Raw genomic sequence first — 24,028 nt, forward strand, 5'->3', positions numbered from 1 at the left:
TATCAGTCGAGGCAGAGATCATTTAAATTATTTTATATATTATTGGTTCATAATCTGCAACGATAGCCTACATCATTCTCAACATATGTTTCTTAATGTAAGATATTTATCTTGTTTTTTTAAGTAATTAAAGATGTCTAATAAAATGTAGGATACAGTATTTTCCACCGAATTGTAGCGGGGTTAATGTAAATACAACTGTGAAGCACCGTTGTATTTGCGGTATATACAAACTCTACACTAGACATCTCTGAATAAGTATAGGAAAGCACTTCATAAATAAAATTGCTTTATAATTTAAAAAAGGATAGTAACATGTACAAATAAATAACAGGCTTTATTTCACCACAGACCACACTTTCTTCAGTGAGAGATCATTCTTACTTATTATGTGAAAGAAACGAGTGAGTTTGATCTCACAGCATTAGCTGCTCTTACAAAACTTTAAGGATTGGGACCGACAATAAGACAAGAATTGTTGGACCATCACAGAAAAACATGCTAGTACTAAACTAAATAACGCCCTTAGAATAATGCATGGAGATATGTGAAAGTGAAACATGTGATTCAAAATATATAAAGTTCACAATGTGCTATCTTCCATCTCATTTCCTTTTAATGTATTATAAAGATATATTTTAAGACAAAATCTTTCAAGTTTGGCCCAGTAAATGACGAGCATGAAAGCGAAACTATGTGCGACTGTGTACTCTAGGGGGTGCCATGACATAAAAAGCACTCCGATTACAATAACATGCAGAGAAACTGAGATTTGACCATGAAGCAAAGAGAGGAAGAGAGAGAAGGAGAAAAAGTAGCATCCCTTGTCTTTAAGTGTTCAGAGTCACTAAAAACAAAACAGAAGTGTTTGGATTTGCAGAGTGAGACAATGCTGTTCTTCAGTGAACTAAGACGCTCTGCACATCCTCCTCTGCAGCATTCATTTAACACATGACTGCATTTAAAGTATTTTACAGTATATCTTGTGCTTTCTTGTGCTCATGTAACCTTGCACCACATAGGACTCCAAATAGTCTATGGCACCGACTGCCTTGGGAACATGCCCTCACGATGTGTGATATATACAATGTACATAAAAGGACATTTTATGTCAGCAAAATGCTTCAACAACAGCATCCATGCAAATAAGGAAAGGTCAGAGAGTTGTAAAGAGAGAATGGAGGGAGGGAGGGAGCTGGCATCAGACCCAGAGTCACAGATATGGTGCTGGGGCTATATTCACCTCCCACTATACTGTCCCACTGCAGAGCAAGTCCCCATAAAGAGAGAGAAAGAGCATGAAGAGGAAAAGGTGGCAGAGGGCACAGGGAGGAACTAAAATGCTTACAATAGCTAACTTAAAATTGGACATGAACTGACCCTCCCAAACTAATAAAAAAAAAAACTGGTTTTATTCTGGCATGCATTCATTTCACTTTACAGCATTTATGTACAGCATGTCTTTGTGTATGTATAGGATAATTCACTGTTGTATGTTGCCTAGTTTCTTAAAAATCCTTCACACTAACAGCAAAAAGACAGAGAAAGACAATTATACAGATGAAGAAGGGCTTAAAGGGACAGTTAACCCCAAAATAAAAATCACACATAAACATTAATAGCGTAATCCTCGGGTAGCTACCTCAGTGGTGCTGGGTGAGCTAGCAATATAGAGTAAACTGGCACGCTTCCTTCCGCTCGGTGATACGGTTGGCAGGTGTAGTTTGGTAGAAAATAGTTCCTACATGAAACTGCTGACCACAAGGTCTGTGGATTCTCTTAAGTATCCGGGTCGTGATTTCTGAAAAGAGACATTGCTGTTGAGTTTTTTAAAATGTATTTTCTGCTACTTTGAGCACCACAAGCCGAGTGCCATTCAGTTCCATTCTATTGGAGAGAAATACATATTTATCAGCTCCTCTCTTCTCCCGTCTGGACTTTGGTGGCTGAGCAGTAGGAGGGCAATGTTCAGAGAGATTTTAGTAAGAAAATCAACCTGAAACCATAAAAGTGAGGTGGATATTTTCCCCCCTGTCCCCAGATGAACACACGTCCTTGGAAGTACCAATTTCCGATGTAAAATCCCCCTTCCCCCAATCACACATTTCTCTTAGCTTCAGAGCCCATGTGACACCTCGTGGATGACCCGTCGTCATTCACTCAGCGTGTTTCGTAACGTTACCTTGTCCCGAAAAAGACGCGTCCTGTATGTATTTGAGCAAACTCAGATCCGTCTGTGATGACACTGTGGAAAGATGCAAGACAAGCCAGCTCTCATTTCACCTTCCTATACTGTCTGTCAACAGAAGCAAGGTTAAAATGTTCACCTTGTAAAGAGATACCGGCTTTGAATGGTACTGCAATCGAAATGTATCATGTAGAAATGCATTGTGATTATGCTGAGCAAACATTTACGGGAAGAAAAACACTTGTCCAATTTAGATAATAGCTGCAAATTGAGATTTAGATGTCCCTGTTCTTCCAGATCATTTCATTTGAAAAACAAAAGTTGTGATTTTAGTTTAATTTATTATTTCTCAACAGCAGGGTTGGTTGTTTGTTCCTGCAGTGGGAAGCAAAACTATTTCAAGAATATTAAAACTCAAACTAGTCAACCCAACAAATGCTTGGATGGCTCTATCATTACAAACTCATGCTGTGCAGCCAAGCATTGATCCAACATCATTGCACAGAAGTATGTATGTAAAACAATGCACAACACTTCAACACTTTTCCGTTTGACTATGAGGTGCCGCCATTAAAACTGTATTTGAGATGTTTCAGTCAGTTTAATATAGCTTCAATGAAGTGTTAAAACAAGCAGAAACACACGCAATATATACAGAATCATCGCAAAACACACGAAAAAGCCACTTACTCATTTCAAACCTGATGAATAAAGAGACATGTTATGGAAAATATTTGGACATCAAGTATTTGGGTCGACAATATATTACAAGTATTGCATTGTTTACTGTTCACCATTAAATTCTTTGAAGTACCATGTGAGTGTTATTGACATGTCTGTTTTGGTCAAATTGATGTTATTGTGCGACTGCAATCACTACATACATATATATATATATAAATATATATATATATACAGTATATATATTTTAATGCCCAGCTACAACAGCCAATGCAGAGAAGAAGAAGTAGAAGAAGGCCTTTGATTCTGCAGAAGTGAGTAACATAAACATACACTGTGTCATACAACAGCACTGAGTCACTGCTGATGGTAACTAACATTTTCTGAAATGCCAGAAAGCATTCTCATATATTCTGCAAAGCTAAAGCAGCGTCTGCGTTGCTAAACATTGGCAAAGCTGTTCATGGTTGCATTAAGTAAAGCTGCCAAAAACCTGTTCCAAAATTACAAGTGTGCAAACTTGAGGTTAGTGGCTCAATCGGAGTACAACAACACAGCAACAAGACACTTTGTCACAGATAACGTATCAGCATCACAGCATTGAAAAGAAGCATTGTTCTGTTTTTTTCCAGTGGACCTGCGTAAGGAAAAGACAAAGAGCGGCTCTTTACATCATGCGATAGCCAAGACTGCAAATATGTGGAGAGAGTTGCCGTCGTGTGCAAGACGAAGAAAGAGGGGATTTAAAAGATGAGGAGAGTGAGGAAGGGTAGAAATGAATCAGCGGCGCTGAGCGGCTGTGTGTACCGGTTTGTGAAGTGGACTGCACATGAAAGACACCTGGGCACATGAAGGATGTTGCACACAACAGACCACAGAAACACTGTGAGAAATGTGCTTTATCTATTCTTCTGTGTATACAGCATGAGGGGGACCGTCATTAAAAACAAGCTTTTGACGCAGAGGAACTCTTCAAGACGAGTCATCAAGATCAGGTAGTAAAACAGGACCCGCACTAAGGCCCTTGTTAGTCAGCTAGCAGTTGATGATGTAATGGTGCATTGGTCGGTATTCCAAAGCACAATTAGAATTGATCAAATTGCTACACAGTTGCCCGTTTTGCCAGTCGGCAATCCTGCGATTAGATTAAGACAACTAAACTAGTTTGGTTACAGTGACAAATAACAGAAGAGACCAGTCAAACAGTTCACCACAGACAAATGTATGAAAACAAACTGCTACAGTAACACTAACACACAAACACACTGACATTCCAAGGGTACATGTATGTAGCTGAAGAGCCCGCCACACCACTAACTGATGAATAAAACAGGATAAATTAAACAGGAAATATGACATGAATAAGTTAATGTATCATCCTTTCTCTCATCATATTGAGACACAAACGGAGAGCGCAAAGTGTTGGTCTAAAGAAAGACGTATGAGGTCAGACTGATGTACTGTATTGAGCTGGTGTTGGCTTTTTTTATTGTGGATATCAGCCCTGATTCACCTGATTTGTATTGTCATAACTGTCCTGGTGTTATTTATATTTTTTATGTTTCCATAGATTAAATGCACATGTGGCATGAAAAAAGTTGTATTGAACGGAGACGACAGATGAAAAAACAGACTGAGTCCAATGAGATAAGATACATTTAAAGTCCCTCCTGATATACAGTAGAAGGATGCAGACCCTGTGATCTGGTGGGAAGCGTTAACAACAACACAGGAACAGAGGACATGATGCATGACAGTAAAGCATAAAGCATTTATGGTAGTGAACACTTCATTTTCCCCGTGTGGAATCAATGAACAAGGCCGTAAACTCCGCGGATCCCAAAGCGTACATAAGAAGAGGGGGGTCAGGTTTACAGCCTAGAGAGGACGTATAGGTGAGCCCCCATAGTCACCCCTCACATGTACTGTATGCAGCATGACTTCTGTGTCATGCTTTACTGCAGCATTTTTGCTTTTACTTTAAACTCTGGGTAAAAGAGATCAGGTTGACCATGAGCGAGAAGGTTACCCTACTTAAAGAAGGGCGCTCTGTCCCTTGAATATATTTTAAGAAGGGAAATACCTGATTTGTGCTTTAACCCCATGCATCATTATACTACACCTCCTACACAACTATATATACGTTTAAGAGTGAGTTACATATTAAAGATGTGTAAGCAAACGGACGCATCAAGCTTTTCATGCAGCAAACTCTATCCTCTAAATAACAGCCTCTATATAGTCCATTACTGGAAGAGTTAAAAAGCTTTGTCAACAACACGCATATGCTGATCGTTGAGGCCACACCGCCGCCGCTGCCACACGGGGAACAGCAGCATTCATCTCGCCGACAAAAAAAAAAGTGGGGAGCCAGCAGTTTTTGTCTAAATCAGCTGACAGCACCGACAGAGTACAGGAAAGCTCCAGCAGGGAGACAAAACCGTTTACCATGCGCAACGCTGGGGGTGAAAACACTGTAATGCAGGCCTAGTATTTGCACAAGTTGCATGCCATAAGATGTTTTCTTCAACAGGCCTACACTATGGCCTGATTTAATAGTGCTGTTAACTCTTTACACCTCGTGCTGGAAAGGTTTTCTAATCGGTTAAAGCTAACTAGTGGAGGCTGCAGACTGAGCTGTGAAGCCGGGGTGCAGCGGCAGCAGCATCGCGCTGCAGCAGCACCGGAGCATGTGCTGATGAGGAGGCTGGTTAACGCACACATAGGCATGCACAGCATCATGCGCGTGCATCCGCCCGCTCAAGTTCTAACCCGGGCTATGAAAGTGCATCCTAACTCTATGGTGCTCTGCTGCAGATTTACTTACAAAGTTAAGGCTTTTTTTTTTTGTGTTCCGCAGTCTGTGCACCAGAGACGCCACACAAATAAGCAACGATAGCGAGCTCATAACTTATTCATAAACAAGCGCGTGGAAGTTCCTTACCGGCGCGTTTATCACCCATGTCCCCTTGCGGTGCAGAAGTTGATCGTATTGCCGACGTAGGCTGGAGGATTGCGCTTGGAGCTTGGAGGTGGCGCGCGCTCGCTTCTTCAGTTGGGACAGCAGAGCAGGGCAGGGAGGAAGTTGCTTGTTTCAAGTAATATATTACAAAATGAGCTCCTTATGGGGACCCCCCCCCCCACTAAAAACGCACGAAAGCGACACCGGATGCAGAGCTCTTCGGTGAGCTCGTGCTTATCGCTTCGTGTTCGCAAGAGTTTCTGAGTAAGGTGGACTGAGGGCTCAGGTAAAGAACGAGGGAGGAGGGTTGGGACTATGTGTGTGTGTGTGTGTGTGTGTGTGTGTGTGTGTGTGTGTGTGTGTGTGTTTGCAGGGGAGAGCGGATGCAGAGTGTGCATTGTGTCTTGATGCAGGAGTACAGTAGATGTTTTTTTGTCTGGAGCTCTTTCTGTCGCTGTTGGGCTGAAACACTGCCAGTTTTTTTTTATTTCCTTGCAAACCAGCACGCTTATAATTCGTGCTGATGATTTATGCTGACAAAAGTGTTCCATAAATAAACCCTGATCAATGCTGTTTTTTTTCCATTCAAAACATCTTCAATTTGAATATGTATTTAATAATATTTATTACAGTGCCATGCGCGATAATCCCAGCCAGCATGGTCTTTCAAGACACCACACATTCATACAATCCAGATCTAGAATGCTGCGAATACGTTTCAGATTTACAGACTTTCATGTCTACAAGAAAAGTTGCCAAACATGCACTTTATAATAGAGAAACCAGAATACTTTAATATTCCATCTCATCCTCTTTTCTAGGTTTTGGGGACACAATTGGCAAACTTATACCTATCAAATTAGTACAGCAATTGCAATTTTTTTTTATCATTGGTGTGTCAGGACTAGTTTCATGAAAAAGATCTGCAATACTTAAGGACATGCCAGTGAGACTATGCTTGCTTACTTCTGAATTAACAGCCTATGGTGAGCTCTGTCCTCACACACCTGCTGCCCACATACCTTACCATGTTGCTTTACTGTTCTGCAAAGGTAGATGATATTTTGCCAAGAGACATCAATATTTAATGAATGAATCACAAATCAATATTTCTGTCCTGAGCATCTGACTCTTTATTGTGCCTGTTATTTGATTATACTGCAGTAGAATTCCGACGGACATTGTGTACATATACAAACACTGCACTGTGCATTCTGAATGAGCTGACTCTTCCATTGTGATGGGTTTGTGCTTTGCACTCTGGAGGAAGTGGCTCGTATTGTGTTATCAACTCGGTGTGAATTGCCGGGGCAGATATAAGGTACAGTGTGTGCATAAGAGTGTGCTGCTCTCATCTTTGTTTTGTTTGCAATGCATTTTTTAAATCTTAAATTAAAACAAAACAAAAAAACACAGAATAGTGAGAGATTGATGTCGTCATCCTCTGGTGTTTTTTGGGTAAAATAAACATCAGGACTTTGCAGTGGTAGAATTATCTAAAATCCCACTCAGTGTCCACTTCACACAGCTTATTAAGGTAAATCAGCTGCTTCCCGAAGAATGCCACGGTCACACTCTGACCGCCGGGTCTCCAAATGCAGGAACAAAACAGACAACAAGTCACAGTGGTGTCGTCTAACTCGCCCATTGATCAGCGTCATGGAAAGCTCACCATCAGCATTCTGATGGGACTCTATGATAACAGCTAGAATTTCCTCTGATGGTATAAAAAGACTGTGCTGCTCATATAAGATGTTTCTATCCTTTGGGCTGAAATAGAAGCCTCAAGGCCAAATGACGTTCAGCCTCATGCGTCTGCCTGTGGGTCCAAATCACGAACATGGGAGCCGAACGTCAGAGTGTCCTTATTATTCTCTCTTTCTGGACATACTGCAATTGCAGTAAGATAAATGAGTGTCCTACATGAATGACAAGTTGTTCTGACTTCAGATACTTCCTGTCACGTGACCGAGGCCCCTGACACAGGCAAAATCCTGGCTGGCGTCGGTTCACAGCAAATCGATGAGGGCACCCGAAAGAGGACACCTCTGCTGGGGGAACAAAAAATGCACTGCATTGACCAGAAAATAACCTATAGTCCTCTACAGATTCAGAGAGAGATGATTGTGTTTGTGTGTGTTTGTGTGAGGGTTGTGTCGTTGCATTGCAGGGCCGATGCATCGTATTGCTCTTTTGCCAAAAATCCTAACAGCTTTTTATCTATTTTAACTTATGCAGCCACTTAAATATTTATGATTCTCACCCTCTTTTCGTCCACTCTACCCTTTCTGGTCCTTTTTTTTTTGGCCTCCTCGCCTCAATCGGTCCTGTGCTCACTCCTATCAATGTCCTCCCTCCCTTTGCTTCTCTGCTCTCTTCATCCCTCCTCCTCCTCTTCCTGCCCTCCCACATCTCCCTGTCCTCCCTTGCCCCAGACCTGCACCCGTAGGATATCATCTAACTAGGCGGCGTGTCCTTGGGTCCATTCAGTGGCAAAGGCATCGTGCTCTTCTGTCTTTGTACACTGTTATCTTGAGCCTGAAACCTTTACACTTTTCTGTATAACTACATATTTGGCTTGTATTATAATGTCCCTACTGAACGCATTGTCTGCCTCAGCTAAGATTAATTACCTACCTACTCCTAAACTTGTTTTATTCTTGTCTATATCTACGGAATTTCTTTGTGCAATATTGTCTATATAGCTATAATAGCCCAGCAAGCCGAGTGCAGATATTGCATTGGAGGAGAGCCCTAGTTGCTCTGCAGACACTGCAGTGCAGCCTTCTCACTGTCAATTCTACCTTCTTCACCTATTTCTGGAGTCCCTGGCAAGCTTGTGAGGAGTTTGTGGAACTTGTCCAGATGCCAATAGCAACACCATCAATACTGTTTAGTCCAGGGCTTCGACTGCATTCTCTCTTGTTTTCATAAAAACAAATTTCAGTGTGGTCACCAAAGGTTTTAATAATAATAATAAGAGTAATTGTATTATATTTTTACTAATATTTTGACACTCTGAAGAATATGTCATATATTCATATATATATATATATCATATATTGTCATATATTTTTACGGTGTTCTCAATCCCTCCGTCTTCTTATTCTTCTATATATGCTCAAAGGTTTTACATTCATTTATGTATTTTCTTCACTTCTAATCGATCTTCAGTGGTGGAATAAGTATTTTTGATCTTTTACTTAAGTAAAGGTATCAATACAACAAAGAAAAAATACTCTGTAGAAGTCCTGCATACTAAATTTTACTCAAGTAAAAGTACGTATTAAAATAACTTAAACTATCAAAAGTAAAAGTACTTATTGTTTAGAAGTGTCAGAGTGATATTATTATGTTACATTATTCAATTAGTATTACTGGTGAATTAATGTGTAATTTGAGTTGCTCTATATACTGTTTGGTAGTTAAATCTTTACTTTTATTATTGATTCATACTTTCCCTATATTGTGTTCCTGCTGTGTAGAAACTGAGCATCAGTTATGCATAGCCACAGGCTGTTAAATAAATGTAGTAAAGTAAAAAAGTACAATATTTCCCTCTGAAATGTAGTCGAGTCAAAGTTTAAAATAGCACAAAATCGAAAGTACTTAGAAACTGTACTTTTCAGTTCATTACTTTTAATGTACTTTCTTCACGGGCATCTGGCAAATCTGTACCTCCATACACCACTAGAGGGAAGTGAAGTGTTACCTTCGGAAAAACACAAATATGTTGTATTGCCTGCACAACACAGTACCCTTTATTGGCACGGTATACTTACATATACAAATAATTACATTATCTATATGTATATATGTTTATTTGCATAGGGACAAGTATCTCAGATAAACCAGTGCAACACACCACAGCATTTATAGCCTAAAATAATCTGCACTGTTGCACTGCCCATCCTTAGATGGGCCTTTGAAATACATTAAACTCAACAATAAATACGCAAGAGAGATTTCAAAAGACAAACTCAACAATACATTAACCATACAAATAGATAACAATACATTTTTATTTGCACCTAATATAAACAATATAGTCAATCCTACTCTTTGTTAAACCAAGAGCCCTTGATTGGAACTCAGACGTCGGAGCTTTTAGGCGAGTCCTTGAACGCAGCATTAGCTCCCAGTCTGTGCAGTGGGATGGGCTTCAGGCAGGAGGTCATCTCAAACATGGCGTGGAGAGGATGCGTAATGAAATGGGCTAAAACAGAGTTCCTCCGATCCACCAACACTACCTCACGAAGCACCAGGTGAGAAGACGTAAAGCTGTTTAGGTCGCATGGTTTGTTTTAGCAGGAATAACACTGACAGGACGCGTGTGTGTGATTACCTAACTGTTCCCACTGTCATTGTAAAGAGATTCACGGGACTGAAGCACACAGCTATATAACTTATTACATCTGTTTACAGTAGAAATGTACAGCGTGGTATCTGTATCTGCCTTTAACAGATCGAGCAGCACAACTAATGTCCAGATGTTCCTACAGCCTAATGTTTAGCTTATTCTATAGACTCGTAAGTAAATAACTATAGTGTTGACCAACAGCCCAGCCTGCTTGCTACTGACATAGAATAGCTACATCACTGATACACAAGATAGTTTTAGTGCTTTTTATTAAACTATCAGGGTAAACAAAAGGGCTGTTGGTCATATTAACCGTAACATTGTACAAAATAATACGATTACCAACTGTTTTGAATAACCAATTGGTTAATCGTGTGATTCGTGTCATTTTTACAAAATATTTGTTGATTCCAGTTTCTCAGTTATGGAGGTTTGATGCTTTTCTTTGTCTCACGTGATAGTAAACTAATTATGTTTTAGTTTTAGACTGTAGTCACACAAACCAGGCAGTTTGAAGACATCGCTGTGGGCTGCAGGATATTGTGATCTGCGTTTGTCACAAATTACTTTCAAAAACCAAACCGTGAATAAATAATAAAAATGTGAATTAGTTTCAGCCCTACAAATACGTGAATCTACACCTCAAGATAAAATGAACATTACAAGCTTTGCCATACATTATATGTATTTACCACATCTGTAAATTCAGTTTTAATACTGTGTTTTTGTTTTGTTTTTTGGCAGACTGAACCCACAGAGGTGTGGTTTCCGTCGGGAAGCCAAAAGGCTGGAAACAAAGAAAGGAAATGTCACCCAAGAAACAAAACCTGCTCCCTCTGAGGCTGGCACGCCAGCTCCCCCGCCTCCTCCCAAAGTCCCCAGGCCGTCGCTCTTCAAACCGCTGATGTTCACAGTAGGGGTAGGTCCTCCAACTCTTCTACTAGCAGGAGAATGATGCATGCAACACTGAGGTTTGGGACCGCGTGTGATGGCACCGCTTGGTTTCTGTCTGACTCCATGTCAGTTTACAGGTTGCTCCTTTGGTGCAGCAGCCATTCTTCAATACGAGACCCTGAAGTTAAGAGTTCGGAATGCAAAGGAGGAAGTGGAGTCAGAAAAACTCTTACAGGTGAGGTTTTAGTGACACAAACTGCTGGCTCTCCTCCACTGCTGTCAACGTGTATATATATATATATATATATATATATATATGTAACGAATAGGCTGATTCAATGAAGCGTTGACACACTACAGGGGTCTCAGGACATGACGTACTGGCATGACTGGTGGGACCAGTTGTCAGGCTTCCAGCAGCAGCTCATCCTCCTGGTGTCGATGGTGGATGACTTCTGGAGCAGCCTCACAGAGGGGCAGAAGACCGTCACCGGTAACTCATTTTGTCCCCGTGTTCCTTCATATTGCATGGATTAGCATCAACATCTGTACGTGCCTTTAATTTAATCCCACATTTCTTCACTGTCACTTATCCTTATTACTGTTTTCCAGGCATCATTGCAGTAAATGCTGTAGTCCTGTGTTGCTGGCGGATCCCTTCAATGCAAAGAAGCATGATAAAGTACTTCACGGCCAACCCAGCTTCCAGTGAGTACACATGTTCGACCATTTAATTTTTTTTTTTTTAAATATTAAATAAATATATCAAAGTGCTTACACAAGGACAGCAAGGGCAATGATTTTTCCAGCATGGGTATAATTTGCAGCCGGATCCACTGACCATGATCGATTTCTCTCTTCGTTATTCTCTCCCCCTCCAGAAACACGGTACCTTCCCATGGTCCTGTCCTCCTTCAGCCACTACTCCATTGTCCACATGGTGGCCAACATGTATGTCCTGTGGACGTTCTCATCAGGAATCGTCTCTCTCTTAGGCAAGGAGCAGTTTCTTGCAGTCTACCTCTCTGCCGGTAAGTCAAATGAAGAACAGGGTCTAATAACATTGCATTGAATAATCTCGTACATCATCTGTTTAGGTTCAGCTTTCAATGTTTAAAGTAATACACATTATAAATAACTTAATCTTCAAGACATACAATTAATTGCATACTGAGTGGCATCTCAATCACAACGTGTATTTTCAGGTGTGATTTCAACCATGGTCAGCTACATGTGTAAAACTGCGACTGGACGTCTCTATCCATCCCTGGGAGCAGTAAGAGTTTTGCTCAAATCTTCCCACAGCTCAACACAGAAGAAGTACAGCAGTCTTAATGTGTTGACCTGTGTTTTGTTCGATCCATAGTCGGGTGCTGTCATGGCAGTACTGGCCGCAGTTTGTGCAAAAATGCCAGAGGCCAAACTGGGCATACTCTTCCTCCCCATGATCACCTTCACTGCAGGAAACGTAAGTGACTCAATCAGCAAAACGGACAAAGTCCAGTGTGTGTGAGTGAGTGAGTGAGTGAGTGAGTGAGTGAGTGAGTGAGTGAGTGAGTGAGTGTGAGAGAGAGAGAGAGAGAGAGAGAGAGAGAGAGAGAGAGAGAGAGAGAGAGAGAGAGAGAGAGAGAGAGAGAGAGAGAGAGAGAGAGAGAGAGAGAGAGAGAGAGAGAGAGAGAGAGAGAGAGAGAGAGAGAGAGAGAGAGAGAGAGAGAATGTGTAAGCACGCATGTCTGAGTGCATGACAGAGAGATGGTTGTTGTTGATTTACATCTGCATATTTGAGTTTAACTTCCTGTCCTTGGTCTGCCTTTAGGCTCTGAAAGCGCTTGTTGCCATAGATACAGCAGGGCTCGTACTGGGATGGCGGCTGTTTGACCACGCAGCTCACCTTGGAGGAGCCCTCTTTGGAGTGTGAGTGGCCAATGTTCCTCTAACATTGAGAAGAACAATGTATTTGTGTTTTTTTTTTGTAAGGAAGAAAGATTTAAAAACTCTCCAGATAAATGATGGGCCACAAACAATAATACATTTGTTAGTTTTTTCATATTGGAGAATGTAATGACCCTGAGTCTTACTTTCATCCTCTAAGTACATCAGATGCAGTGAAAGAGACTAAAGTTTGGGGTTGGGCCTAAATTGTAAGAAATGCAGTGAAAGAGTTAAAAGTATTCTTGTAGCTGAGGTTCGGAGTTCATTCTTAACAGCAGAAAACAATCTCACCAAAAGGTCCATTGTGAACCAAGTATGGAATTTCTGTCACAAGACAATAGCTGATTAAGTCACTCAAAGCTGTTATCACATGACACGGCTGTATTAATACTTTGATCCTCAGTTATTATAAAATGTTTTTACACAGTTGTAGCTAAAACTTCAGGTTTATGCTACTTACAGTGGCATAAATCTTCTCAAACAATGTTGTGTATTAATATTATGCGGTTTTGTAGTACATTTTAACCGTCTCCATGCATCTTGCCCTACAGATGGTATGTGGCATACGGTCACAAGCTGATTTGGAGGAAGAGGGAGCCCTTAGTGAAGCTGTGGCATGACATGCGTTCTCCAGGCGCCGGTGGATCCAGACCAGGAGGTTGGTGGTAGTGGACCTGGACCACAATGAGACGGTGCAAGGTCTCTTGAATCCTTTTTGAAAGAACTGGAGTCCACAGTTACCCCAGAATATGCAAGGACACTTTTGTATCCACCAAGAGTGAGTCAGGTGTTATTGTTTATTAATAAATATAGTTTTTCATTCAAGGCGATTGAGACCTAGCTGACCTGAAATGTGAAAAACAGGTCAGACCTTGTACCTGGTGTTGCAATCCAGATGTTTACTGTGTAGACTGATAACATCTGCTGCTCTACAAGTATACCCTTCAAGCTACGAAACAAATCACCACTCTACCTCTGAATAATCTGATGATGTCTAACCTTCAGCCTTCATGTTGGATTTTACCTGTTTTATATTATTGAGAACATTCGCACAAGCCTGGGCGGACAAAGCAGAGTGCTGGTACGATTCAGTGACCGAATCATTTGCTGAATTCAATGTAATATACAGTCCTGTGGGCTGGTCTTATGTTACTATTAAAGCTGGAGTTTCAACAATCTGAGTATTTATGTTTTAATAAAAGGGGGGGATTAGTCCTCATTGAAGCAAGAACTTACCTACCTCATCATTTTTGTCAAGTGGGAACTCATACTTCTACACACTGGTGAAGAAGAAGAAGAAGAAGGGGCGATGATGTTTGTCACAAACAAGGTGCATACGTTTGTCAGTCATTTTACTTTGAAGCTCTGGAAACTAAAAAAAAATAAAAACTTTGAACAAGGACGCCACCCACTCACAGATTTGGCCCCGTCACTTGATTCTTCAATCATTCAGTGCTTCTCAGGATGCTGACCTCTGTTCACCTGTTTCCAGGACTAACTTATTAACTGGTATCATAATTAGGAATTCATCCACGAATTCTGTTCAGAGGAAAAAGTGTTGGCTTTATTTAACAGAGTCACATGATAGTCTTACAAACGATTGTCCATGCATGCATAGTACTGTACATTACGATTGTTGGAATGCGTTTAATACCTGCAATAATTCTATTTTATTCAACAAATTCACACTTTAAGTAGAGAAAATGAATACCTACATCTTCTAACAAGTATTTTAAACGTTTAGGGACGTGTACACAAGCTCATCAGAGAAGTTACCCTTTCCATAAACAACTATAAAAAGGTAATAAAACAAGAATTTGAACGAGTCGGCATCAACGCTGTAAACTCGTGGTTACAAACGAGGCAAATTGTAAAAAGCAGATCTGAGACTGACACCTGCTGGCTACAAAAGAACTACAATCCACTGGGAGGGCTGTTCACAGTTAAGGTAAGGCAGCTTTGGTAACAATATACAGATTATTACCTTATCAAATATGGACGATTCATCAGACTCGGCCATGTGCAGAAAATGCTGATTGTCAGTGATAGTCCTGCAGATGCAATGGTTGAACTGCTCAGCAGCAACACACTGAGCAGGTAAACTTCAAGCAAACATTATTCTTGTGAGAAGCACTTTGAGCTCTAAACACTGCATTATCACTACTGTTTTATTGCAATAATGTCATCAAAATGTGAGAAGAATTTCCCTGTGAAATTTGAAATTGAGCTTCCTACACATGCCGGGATCAACAGTGTCGACCTAATCCTTCGCCTAGACGGGTGTTATTAATCAAAACACAGACTTACCAGACTGTTACTCGAGTCTGTCTTCTTTCAGTCCAAAACGGTCGGCGGTGTGGCAGCTCCTCAAGCTCTGCTCTTGTGGTTGGCATAGCTGGGGAAGCCAAACTGGGAGACCATCAGGTTGGAGAAGCGGAGTGGCATGAAGCCATAGATCTGCGTCAGCCTGTTCAGGCAGTAGGATCTCTGAAGAAGGTGTTCGGGGCGATGCCACATGCCCTGGTACCCGCTGCTGGCATCCTTTTCCAGGTTGCGGAAGTCCACGGGTTTGACGAAGACCCCGGAGGGTTTGTCGATGCTGCCCACGGAGCGCTCCCTCAAATACAGCGCGACAGCAAAGTTGACGGCAATGTCGTCGCAATTCTGCGTTTCATCCACCAGCGCGTGGACTGCTCTGGGTTGGTCCTGGAAGACCTGCAGGTAGCGACGGTGGAAGAAGGCAGCACCAATTAACACCATGGAGTATCTGCAGTGAGTGGATGAAGATAGAAGGATTTCTTTTAAAATCATAGTAAGACCAAAACAAACAAGAGGCCAATAAGATGGACAAAATAATAACAAATAGAGCACGACTTACTTGTCACCTCCAGCTGTTTCTGGGTCCTGCAGTTCAAAGCTACCGTAACTGTAGACTCCTCCTGGTGTCGAGACGTGTTTCCGTGGGACGAACCCAACGATCTGGTCTGAAAATTGCTGCGGGACCAAAGACAAAAGTCAGTCATATTGTGTATGGTGCACTGCAGTACCACATGATGATGATGCATTTTCTTTGTTTACATTATCAATGTAATTCAAACACAGAATTTGAATCACTGTCATCGACATTGTCCCCTGAAGCTTTTTACCTTCCAGACGGAGAAAGCAAAACTGATGTCAGGAACACTGACCAGGGTGTCGTCATCCAGCATCAGCACGGCTAAGGATCAAAAAGCAAACGCCACTTAAACAAGGTTGAAACAGCCACAACATATGGGTCGATCCATATTTAATATCCACAGCTCAAAGCATACACAATATGCAAGCTGAAAGACATTCTCACCATCAGTATCGATCTCAGGTAACGGTTGTAGTCTGTTGCGCATTTGATTGCTCGTCTGCTCCTTGAAGACCACGGGGACCGGATGAGGCCGCAAAGAGTTCCATAACTTCAGGGGTGTCTGCGTCCCGATGTTGTTCCACACTATGACGATCTGTTGAAGGTGAGGCACTGCCTGGTAATGGTTCAGGAGATGGAGCAAAATGTCGGTGCGGTTGTAAGTTTGAATGACGATGGTGAACCTCTGCTCCTCCTCTGTGCCGTCACCGCGGTGGCCCTGTGCGGGAGTCTCCTTTGGTGACGCTGCCCTGCGCAGCACTCCCAGGACGCCGACGCCTCCTCGGTCCTCGGCGGGGGGCAGCAGAGCGGTCAAGGCTGCACCAACCAGGAGCAGCAGCAGGATTGGCCAGACCAAATAGGCTCGCTTGAGCCCCATGAAGCATCGGGGGAACCTGCATCTCGTGAGGCACAGGACATCCCGTTACAGTGTACTCCCAGGTAGAATGGTTAAGCCCCACCAGCATTACAATGGAATCCACTCAGGATACATTCACATGCTATGGTGAAAGCGTGGCTTTACACTTTGTATTGCAACTGCAACTCATAAAATGTCGATAGCCTGGTGCACACAAACAGTGTGGGGGGGATACTGTGGATCATTAAAGGGGGTCAACAGCTGGAGAAGCGTCTCTCACAGGGTCACAGGACTGCAATAAGCCCGTCCAATCATTTCATTGATAGGCCCATCTACCGACCCGTTCTGCTCGTGCACTCATTGCGCGTCACCGAGTCTTCCAAATCAACAGCAGTGAGTACTAAAAAAATGTCCATGTAGGTTCTTTATGCTTTGTTTACGTTCACGGTGACGGGACGGGCTGTCGGTGTTGCCGACTTGGCGACTTTCTTGCTAGATTTAGCAACTTTTGGAGCTCGTGCTGCTAGCTACTGTCATTGGAAAAGAGTTGGGAACACTGGGCTGAGTTTTTCGGTTGGATACTCTTCTTGCTAGTTTCTCAAGAGTACCAACCAACCCTGCATTTAAGGTAGTTGCTCTGAGTCCCGGATTAGTCCACTCCCTGCCTACACCGCTGCAAATACTGAATTTGTTCGACATGCGAATCAAAATAAATGTTAGTTTACCCCAAAAGTGTTGTATGAAACCATGATATGTTTGACATACAGTAATCTTAGAAACAGCCTAAACGTAACGCCATGCCTTCACTATACTTAGCTGCAACGTGATAGCCATTTCTTTGCATTAAACACAGTAAGAAGTGATGCTTGACTCCAGACTCACCTCATCGTGTTGACGCTGCGCACTGCCCCGTTTGCTTTACATGGTCGCCATCATGGCTGACTTTAACCAAAGAGCCTGAAAGAAAAAGATCTCCTGCAAACTAACGTTAGCCGCAACCGAAGTGGAGCTCTGCTGCGTTGTTGGAAAAGCTGCAAATTGCCAAGTAACGTTACCTGAAACACGATATTTAATTGTTTCTGTATATCTGCATCCTCTATGGTTCAGTGTTCACTCACTTGAGCATATGTCGTACCCTTTTGTACATCGACGCCATCTTTGTTGAGCTAAACTAATGGACAGGCACAACTCCACCCACTTCAGAAATACTAACTCCTGTGGATAGGAAAGTAAGGAAAACACACTCCAGTGACAAGTGCTTGCAGCAAAGCTCAGTTACGTGTCGTCAGTGGTGCAGCGCTTGGTTTGTTTGTACCGGGTATGTATCGTGTACTATTTGAAAGTGGTGTGAGCACTTGTAAAGCTAGTATTTTAGAACAAAGTACAACACTTCGTTGTAATTCAGGTTGGTCAGCATTGCCCAGAGGAACATGCTTTTGCCACCAACGCTGAGTTGTCCTACAGTCCCACTTTCCAATGGTCTGCAGATTCCAATATTCGGATTAGGTACGTTTTAAATACTGCACGTGTCTCGTGACTCTAATGTAACTAAAAACATAACAAATACTCGCATTGTATGATGTTTTACTGTTGTTTCTAACCTCTTATGCCACAGAAGAAGAAAATAAGTATGCATGGTAGTTTATTTTACATCACATTATTATTTTTTAAATAGGCTTTTCTGGGGAGAAAACCCAAATGGAAAGGGTGAGGCAATATGTCAATCACTAACTCAGACATTCAGTCTTTTTGTTTCCTTTAGCTGTGCCAGGTAGTTATTCAAACTAATTCCTCACTTTTCTTTCTGAACTTTTGAATACACACATGTATTTATATGCTTTTTTTAGTCTTTCTTAACAACGTAATGTATGTATGCAATACTGTTTCTTAAAATGCAAAAAACAACAACAACATTGAACTGACATTGCTTTAAACTGCTGATATTTAGTTGCTGTTTTCCCCTCTATACTAGGCACCTCACATGATGGCGGATACTCCCACGATGCCGTTGTGTATGCACTCACGGAGTGTGGTGTGCGCCACATCGACACAGCAAAGCGCTACGGCTGTGAGGAGAAGCTGGGTAACGCTGTCAGAGAAAGTGGGATACCACGAAGTGATCTGTGGGTCACCAATAAACTGTGGCCGGGGGACTATGGATACAACGCTGCAAAGAAAGCCTGCCTGGACTCCTGCTCACAGATGGGCTTTGAATACTTTGGTATGCGTTGTGATAACGTTGATAAAGACATGTTAAACAGAAACTACAGTTATCGGTGTTATTGCGGTACCATCTTCTTTTTTTAACGTCTGATGGGAGATGTGTAAACTTCCTGTAACAATGATGGTGCTTTGCTTCTTTATTATCATGTTAGTCTTTGTACGCAGTTTGTTTGTCCTCCTATCTTGTGTAGTCTTTCATTAAATCATCACCCGGACCCTTTCAGATCTGTACCTGATGCACTGGCCAGAAGCAACGCAACCCGGTTGCTCCAACAGGGAGATGAGAGCTGACACCTGGAGAGCTCTGGAGGAACTGCATAAAGAAGGTACATATAGAAGATAATATTGGAAAAGTATATAATAAGTGACTCCAGCCAGCAGCATTGTGATATAGTGCTGACGGAGTGTACTGACGGAGCATACGCATCCCTGTTTGTCACTGTAGGGCTGTGCTCTGCTATTGGAGTGAGCAACTTTTTGGTCCACCACCTTGAAGAGTTAAAGGAAGACTGTAGTGTCGTGCCACATGTTAACCAGGTATGTTCAGAAAACCTTCAATTCGATTAAATGTGCATTTTTGCTAAAAATAAATGTTTTTTTTTATACGAAATAACTTTTGTACTGTACCTGCATTTTTTTTAGTGTGATTTACACATGTAAAAATACATGATTCAATAACAGAAATGTGTTCTCCAAGAGTTATGTGTTCAATGTATTCCTCTCTGAGGTGCTGTTTATCAGTGTTGGAGTATACAAGTACACGATGAACCGAACTACCGATACTCAGTAACTTGCCTGTGATGTATCCTGACGTTGTTATGACCCACCAGGTGGAGTACCATCCTTTCCAGCAGCCCAATCAGCTGATGGAGTACTGTCGTCAGGAGGGAATTGTATTCGAAGGGTACAGTCCTCTGGGCAAAGGTCAAGTCCTCAACAACCCAACCGTTCTTCAGATCGCACAAAAATACAGACGCACGCCCGCTCAGATCTGCATCCGCTGGAGTATTCAGGTTCAGATATTGCCTGCCCTAAGTTTAATTGGCCGAACTTATTTATTATTTTTACCTATAATGTTATGGTTTCTCTACTCACCCGTAGAATGGAGTTGTCACGATACCAAAATCCATCAAAAAGGAGAGGATTCAAGAAAACTGTCAAGTGAGTTGAAAATGCATTGCAGTCTTTTGCTTGATTGTAACAATCTGTTATAAATAAAGAATGGTGATGAAAGATTCAATATGTTTTAATGAACCAATCAAGCATGCATGTCCACACAAATGCATTTATTAAAATGAGAAGCACGGCAAAGAGCTAACATACAAAATTGGAAAAAGGAGCAGAGGATCGGCGGTTCGATCCCTGGCTCCGCTAGTCGCATGCCGATGTGTCCTTGAGCAAGACACTTAACCCCAAAATTGCTCCCGTAGCTGTCTGCTAAATGACTGTAATGTACTTAGAGCATGATCTCTAATGTCACAGCCGTTCCTTTTTCTCATTCCACCCCTTATCCCCTTCTCCTCCTCTACCTGTGCTCTCTCAAACGCAGGTGTTTGGGTTCCAGTTGGAGGAGTCCGACATGGCCACTTTAGGAAGCTTGGATGATGGAAGACATGTGACTTGGGATCCAACAAATGTGGAGTAACAAACTCGGATTGTGTTTGTCTTGGAACTAGGTCACTGACAGTTAGCCTTAAGACATCTTGAGATTGTAAGAAGATTTGAATTAGTACTTTTGTTCATTAGAAGTGTGTCCACCCTCGCCTGAAGTAGACTCTACTATGATGCCAGATTAATTCATCTCAGTTACCTCTTCTGGAAGGAATATACAGTAGTGCATGTTTAGTCAGTACAAATACAATACAAATATCTTCTTTTTATTTTAATAGTGCAAGAATGACAAGCATCGGTAACAAAGAAAATATGATCTGTACAAGGAGGAAATTCAACATCGTTGACACTATATACTGTTACTTGACTTTAAACTAGAGTTGTGGTTTAATCTACTACAAAGGAATATATTACAGAAAGAGCTCAGACTACTTCGACGTATAGCCTGTGACATACATTTTATCCTCGGCTCTCTTGACCAGAGGTTCAAACAATATGCACAGTAATAAAAATATGGAATGTTATTAGTTTCAAGGAGCTGAAACAAAATTATACATTAGACAACCAGAACCATTTCAGATATTTGCAGTTGAGGGACTTTTATGACAGAGAAATGAAGCACAATGTAAATCTAGATTTAAAATAAAATGGAATAGTACCATTGAACCATGATTGGAGATTACAAATCAAAGAAATATAGAATACTATATATGTTATATCAGCACCTGGAGAGAAGAGGAAACGCATATGTGAAGCTGATATGTGAAGAAGAACTAGGTGTTAATATTACAGAAATGAATGATTGCATGTTTGGAGAACACAACAGTCTTCAACAACTTCACATACTGTATTAGATTCTTTTCAACACCCCAAATTATGAGTCATTTCTTGTCTGTAGCAAAACCATGTTGGAGAAGCTATAGGGCAATAAATCATTCACATGTATTTTGGCTTTGTCCTAAAATCTTAGTTTTGAGTACTGTTCATGTGATTATAATCAAAATGCTGCGCTATTGTATACCAAGGGCCACATGTGGTAGCCTACTGTACTTCAGCAATATATAATAAAGGAGATACTGTGTTAAGAGAAGGCCGATGTTGAAAGTCTTGTTTGCAGCTCGTAAGAAGGCCATTACGAAGAGATGGTACGAGGCAGAAACACCAACGCAAGATGGATGACAGAAAAATGTGAAAGAAATACAGGTGCTGGTCATATAATTAGAATATCATCAAAAAGTTGATTTATTTCACTAATTCCATTCAAAAAGTGAAACTTGTCTATTATATTCATTCATTACACACAGACTGATATATTTCAAATGTTTATTTCTTTTAATTTTGATGATTATAACTGAAACAACTGAAAAGTATGAACATGAAAAGTATGAGCATGTACAGCACTCAATACTTAGTTGGGGCTCCTTTTGCCTGAATTACTGCAGCAATGCGGCGTGGAGTCGATCAGTCTGTGGCACTGCTCAGGTGTTATGAGAGCCCAGGTTGCTCTGATAGTGGCCTTCAGCTCTTCTGCATTGTTGGGTCTGGCATTTTGCATCATCCTCTTCACAATACCCCATAGATTTTCTATGGGGTTAAGGTCAGGCGAGTTTGCTGGCCAATTAAGAACAGCGATACCATGGTCCTTAAACCAGGTACTGGTTGCTTTGGCACTGTGTGCAGGTGCCAAGTCCTGTTGGAAAATGAAATCTGCATCTCCATAAAGTTGGTCAGCAGCAGGAAGCATGAAGTGCTCTAAAACTTCCTGGTATACGGCTGCGTTGACCTTGGACCTCAGAAAACACAGTGGACCAACACCAGCAGATGACATGGCACCCCAAACCATCACTGAGTGTGGAAACTTGACACTGGACCTCAAGCAACGTGGATTGTGTGTCTCTCCTCTCTTCCTCCAGACTCTGGGACCCTGATTTCCAAAGGAAATGCAAAATTTACTTTCATCAGAGAACATAACTTTGGACCGCTCAGCAGCAGTCCAGTCCTTTTTGTCTTTAGCCCAGGCGAGACGCTTCTGACGCCGTCTGTTGTTCAAGAGTGGCTTGACACAAGGAATGCGACAGCTGAAACCCATGTCTTGCATACGTCTGTGCGTAGTGGTTCTTGAAGCACTGACTCCAGCTGCAGTCCACTCTTTCTGAATCTCCCCCACATTTTTGAATCGGTTTTGTTTCACAATCCTCTCCAGGGTGCGGTTATCCCTATTGCTTGTACACTTTTTTTCTACCACATCTTTTCCTTCCCTTCGCCTCTCTATTAATGTGCTTGGACACAGAGCTCTGTGAACAGCCAGCCTCTTTTGCAATGACCTTTTGTGTCTTGCCCTCCTTGTGCAAGGTGTCAATGGTCGTCTTTTGGACAACTGTCAAGTCAGCAGTCTTCCCCATGATTGTGTAGCCTACAGAACTAGACTGAGAGACCATTTAAAGGCCTTTGCAGGTGTTTTGAGTTCATTAGCTGATTAGAGTGTGGCACCAGGTCTCTTCAATATTGAACCTTTTCACAATATTCTAATTTTCTGAGATACTGAATTTGGGATTTTCCTTAGTTGTCAGTTATAATCATCAAAATTAAAAGAAATAAACATTTGAAATATATCAGTCTGTGTGTAATGAATGAATATAATAGACAAGTTTCACTTTTTGAATGGAATTAGTGAAATATATCAACTTTTTGATGATATTCTAATTATATGACCAGCACCTGTATTTCTTTCACATTTTTCTGTCATCCATCTTGCGTTGGTGTTTCTGCCTCGTACCATCTCTTCGTAATGGCCTTCTTACGAGCTGCAAACAAGACTTTCAACATCGGCCTTCTCTTAACACAGTATCTCCTGTATATGTCACAGGAATAAATAGGTTTTGTGATGTCAAAAGGATGGTATGCCATTAAAAAGTCATAGCATAGTATGTCACAAAAATGACAGTCATAAGAGTATATTATAGAAATGTTATAAAAAGTCATACTATCGTGTGATATGAATGTCAGAAAAAGTCTTAGTATGGTATTAACATTAAACATGTTACAGTATAAGATGTATAGTATGTATAATATGCCATAACAATGTCATTAAAGTCAGTCTGCCATAAAAATGTCATGTTATAGTTTGTCATAAGTCATTAAAAAGTCATAGTATGGTTTGTTATAGTATGGTATGTCATAGTATAGTATGCCATAAAAATGCTGCACTAGATGCTTTTTCCGCCACTTTTTCTGCAATTGTCACTAGATATGGTACAGAACATCTGTACCGAGCAGGTGCAGTTTTTTATTTTTGTTCTATACAGTTTAGCTAAAGCTGGCCCTCAAAGTTTGCAATTACAAATATTACAAAAAGAGTTCTACCTCCTGAACGCATTTTGCTGTTAAAACTACATTTGGTGGACATATGTAAATATGATTCTTAG

The 24,028-nt window shown here is 41.3% G+C and overlaps 3 protein-coding genes and 1 long non-coding RNA gene across 6 annotated transcripts; 2 read left to right on the plus strand and 2 right to left on the minus strand.

Annotated features, from left to right (window-relative positions):
• Positions 1–9,972: 9,972 nt before the first annotated feature.
• parla (presenilin associated, rhomboid-like a) lies at positions 9,973–14,248 on the plus strand. Its single transcript, XM_076097896.1, has 10 exons — positions 9,973–10,096; positions 10,936–11,110; positions 11,216–11,320; positions 11,446–11,578; positions 11,698–11,793; positions 11,967–12,116; positions 12,291–12,361; positions 12,452–12,553; positions 12,902–12,999; positions 13,569–14,248. Exons 1-10 carry the CDS (start codon positions 9,987–9,989, stop codon positions 13,684–13,686), a joined length of 1,158 nt encoding a protein of 385 aa, XP_075954011.1. The 5' UTR covers positions 9,973–9,986; the 3' UTR covers positions 13,687–14,248.
• Positions 11,836–14,247, minus strand: LOC142956355 (uncharacterized). Its single transcript, XR_012956020.1, has 2 exons — positions 13,536–14,247; positions 11,836–13,018 (listed from the first exon to the last, which is right to left on the minus strand). It is a non-coding gene; the product is annotated as an uncharacterized LOC142956355 (long non-coding RNA).
• A 306-nt stretch (positions 14,249–14,554) lies between the features above and the next one.
• On the minus strand, positions 14,555–17,945 carry extl2 (exostosin-like glycosyltransferase 2). Of its 2 annotated transcripts, XM_076097901.1 has the most exons (6): positions 17,825–17,945; positions 17,652–17,744; positions 16,358–16,806; positions 16,164–16,234; positions 15,896–16,011; positions 14,555–15,784 (listed from the first exon to the last, which is right to left on the minus strand). In XM_076097901.1, the coding sequence occupies exons 2-6, from the start codon at positions 17,654–17,656 to the stop codon at positions 15,385–15,387; spliced, it is 1,041 nt and encodes a 346-aa protein (XP_075954016.1). In that variant the 5' UTR covers positions 17,657–17,744; positions 17,825–17,945; the 3' UTR covers positions 14,555–15,384. The 2 variants fall into 2 exon arrangements, with proteins under 2 accessions (XP_075954016.1, XP_075954015.1); XM_076097900.1 differs by having other exon boundaries at positions 17,652–17,940.
• LOC142956353 (glyoxal reductase) lies at positions 17,146–21,693 on the plus strand. Of its 2 annotated transcripts, none has more exons than XM_076097903.1 (8): positions 17,146–17,162; positions 18,175–18,275; positions 18,742–18,990; positions 19,217–19,318; positions 19,438–19,529; positions 19,823–20,005; positions 20,094–20,153; positions 20,542–21,693. In XM_076097903.1, the coding sequence occupies exons 2-8, from the start codon at positions 18,200–18,202 to the stop codon at positions 20,635–20,637; spliced, it is 858 nt and encodes a 285-aa protein (XP_075954018.1). In that variant the 5' UTR covers positions 17,146–17,162; positions 18,175–18,199; the 3' UTR covers positions 20,638–21,693. The 2 variants fall into 2 exon arrangements, with proteins under 2 accessions (XP_075954018.1, XP_075954017.1); XM_076097902.1 differs by lacking the exon at positions 17,146–17,162 and adding an exon at positions 17,182–18,087.
• The last annotated feature ends 2,335 nt before the right edge of the window (positions 21,694–24,028 follow it).

Source organism: Anarhichas minor, unplaced genomic scaffold (assembly GCF_050575085.1).
Source record: "Anarhichas minor isolate MPS153535 unplaced genomic scaffold, ASM5057508v1 ptg000024l, whole genome shotgun sequence".
Taxonomy (NCBI): domain Eukaryota; kingdom Metazoa; phylum Chordata; class Actinopteri; order Perciformes; family Anarhichadidae; genus Anarhichas; species Anarhichas minor.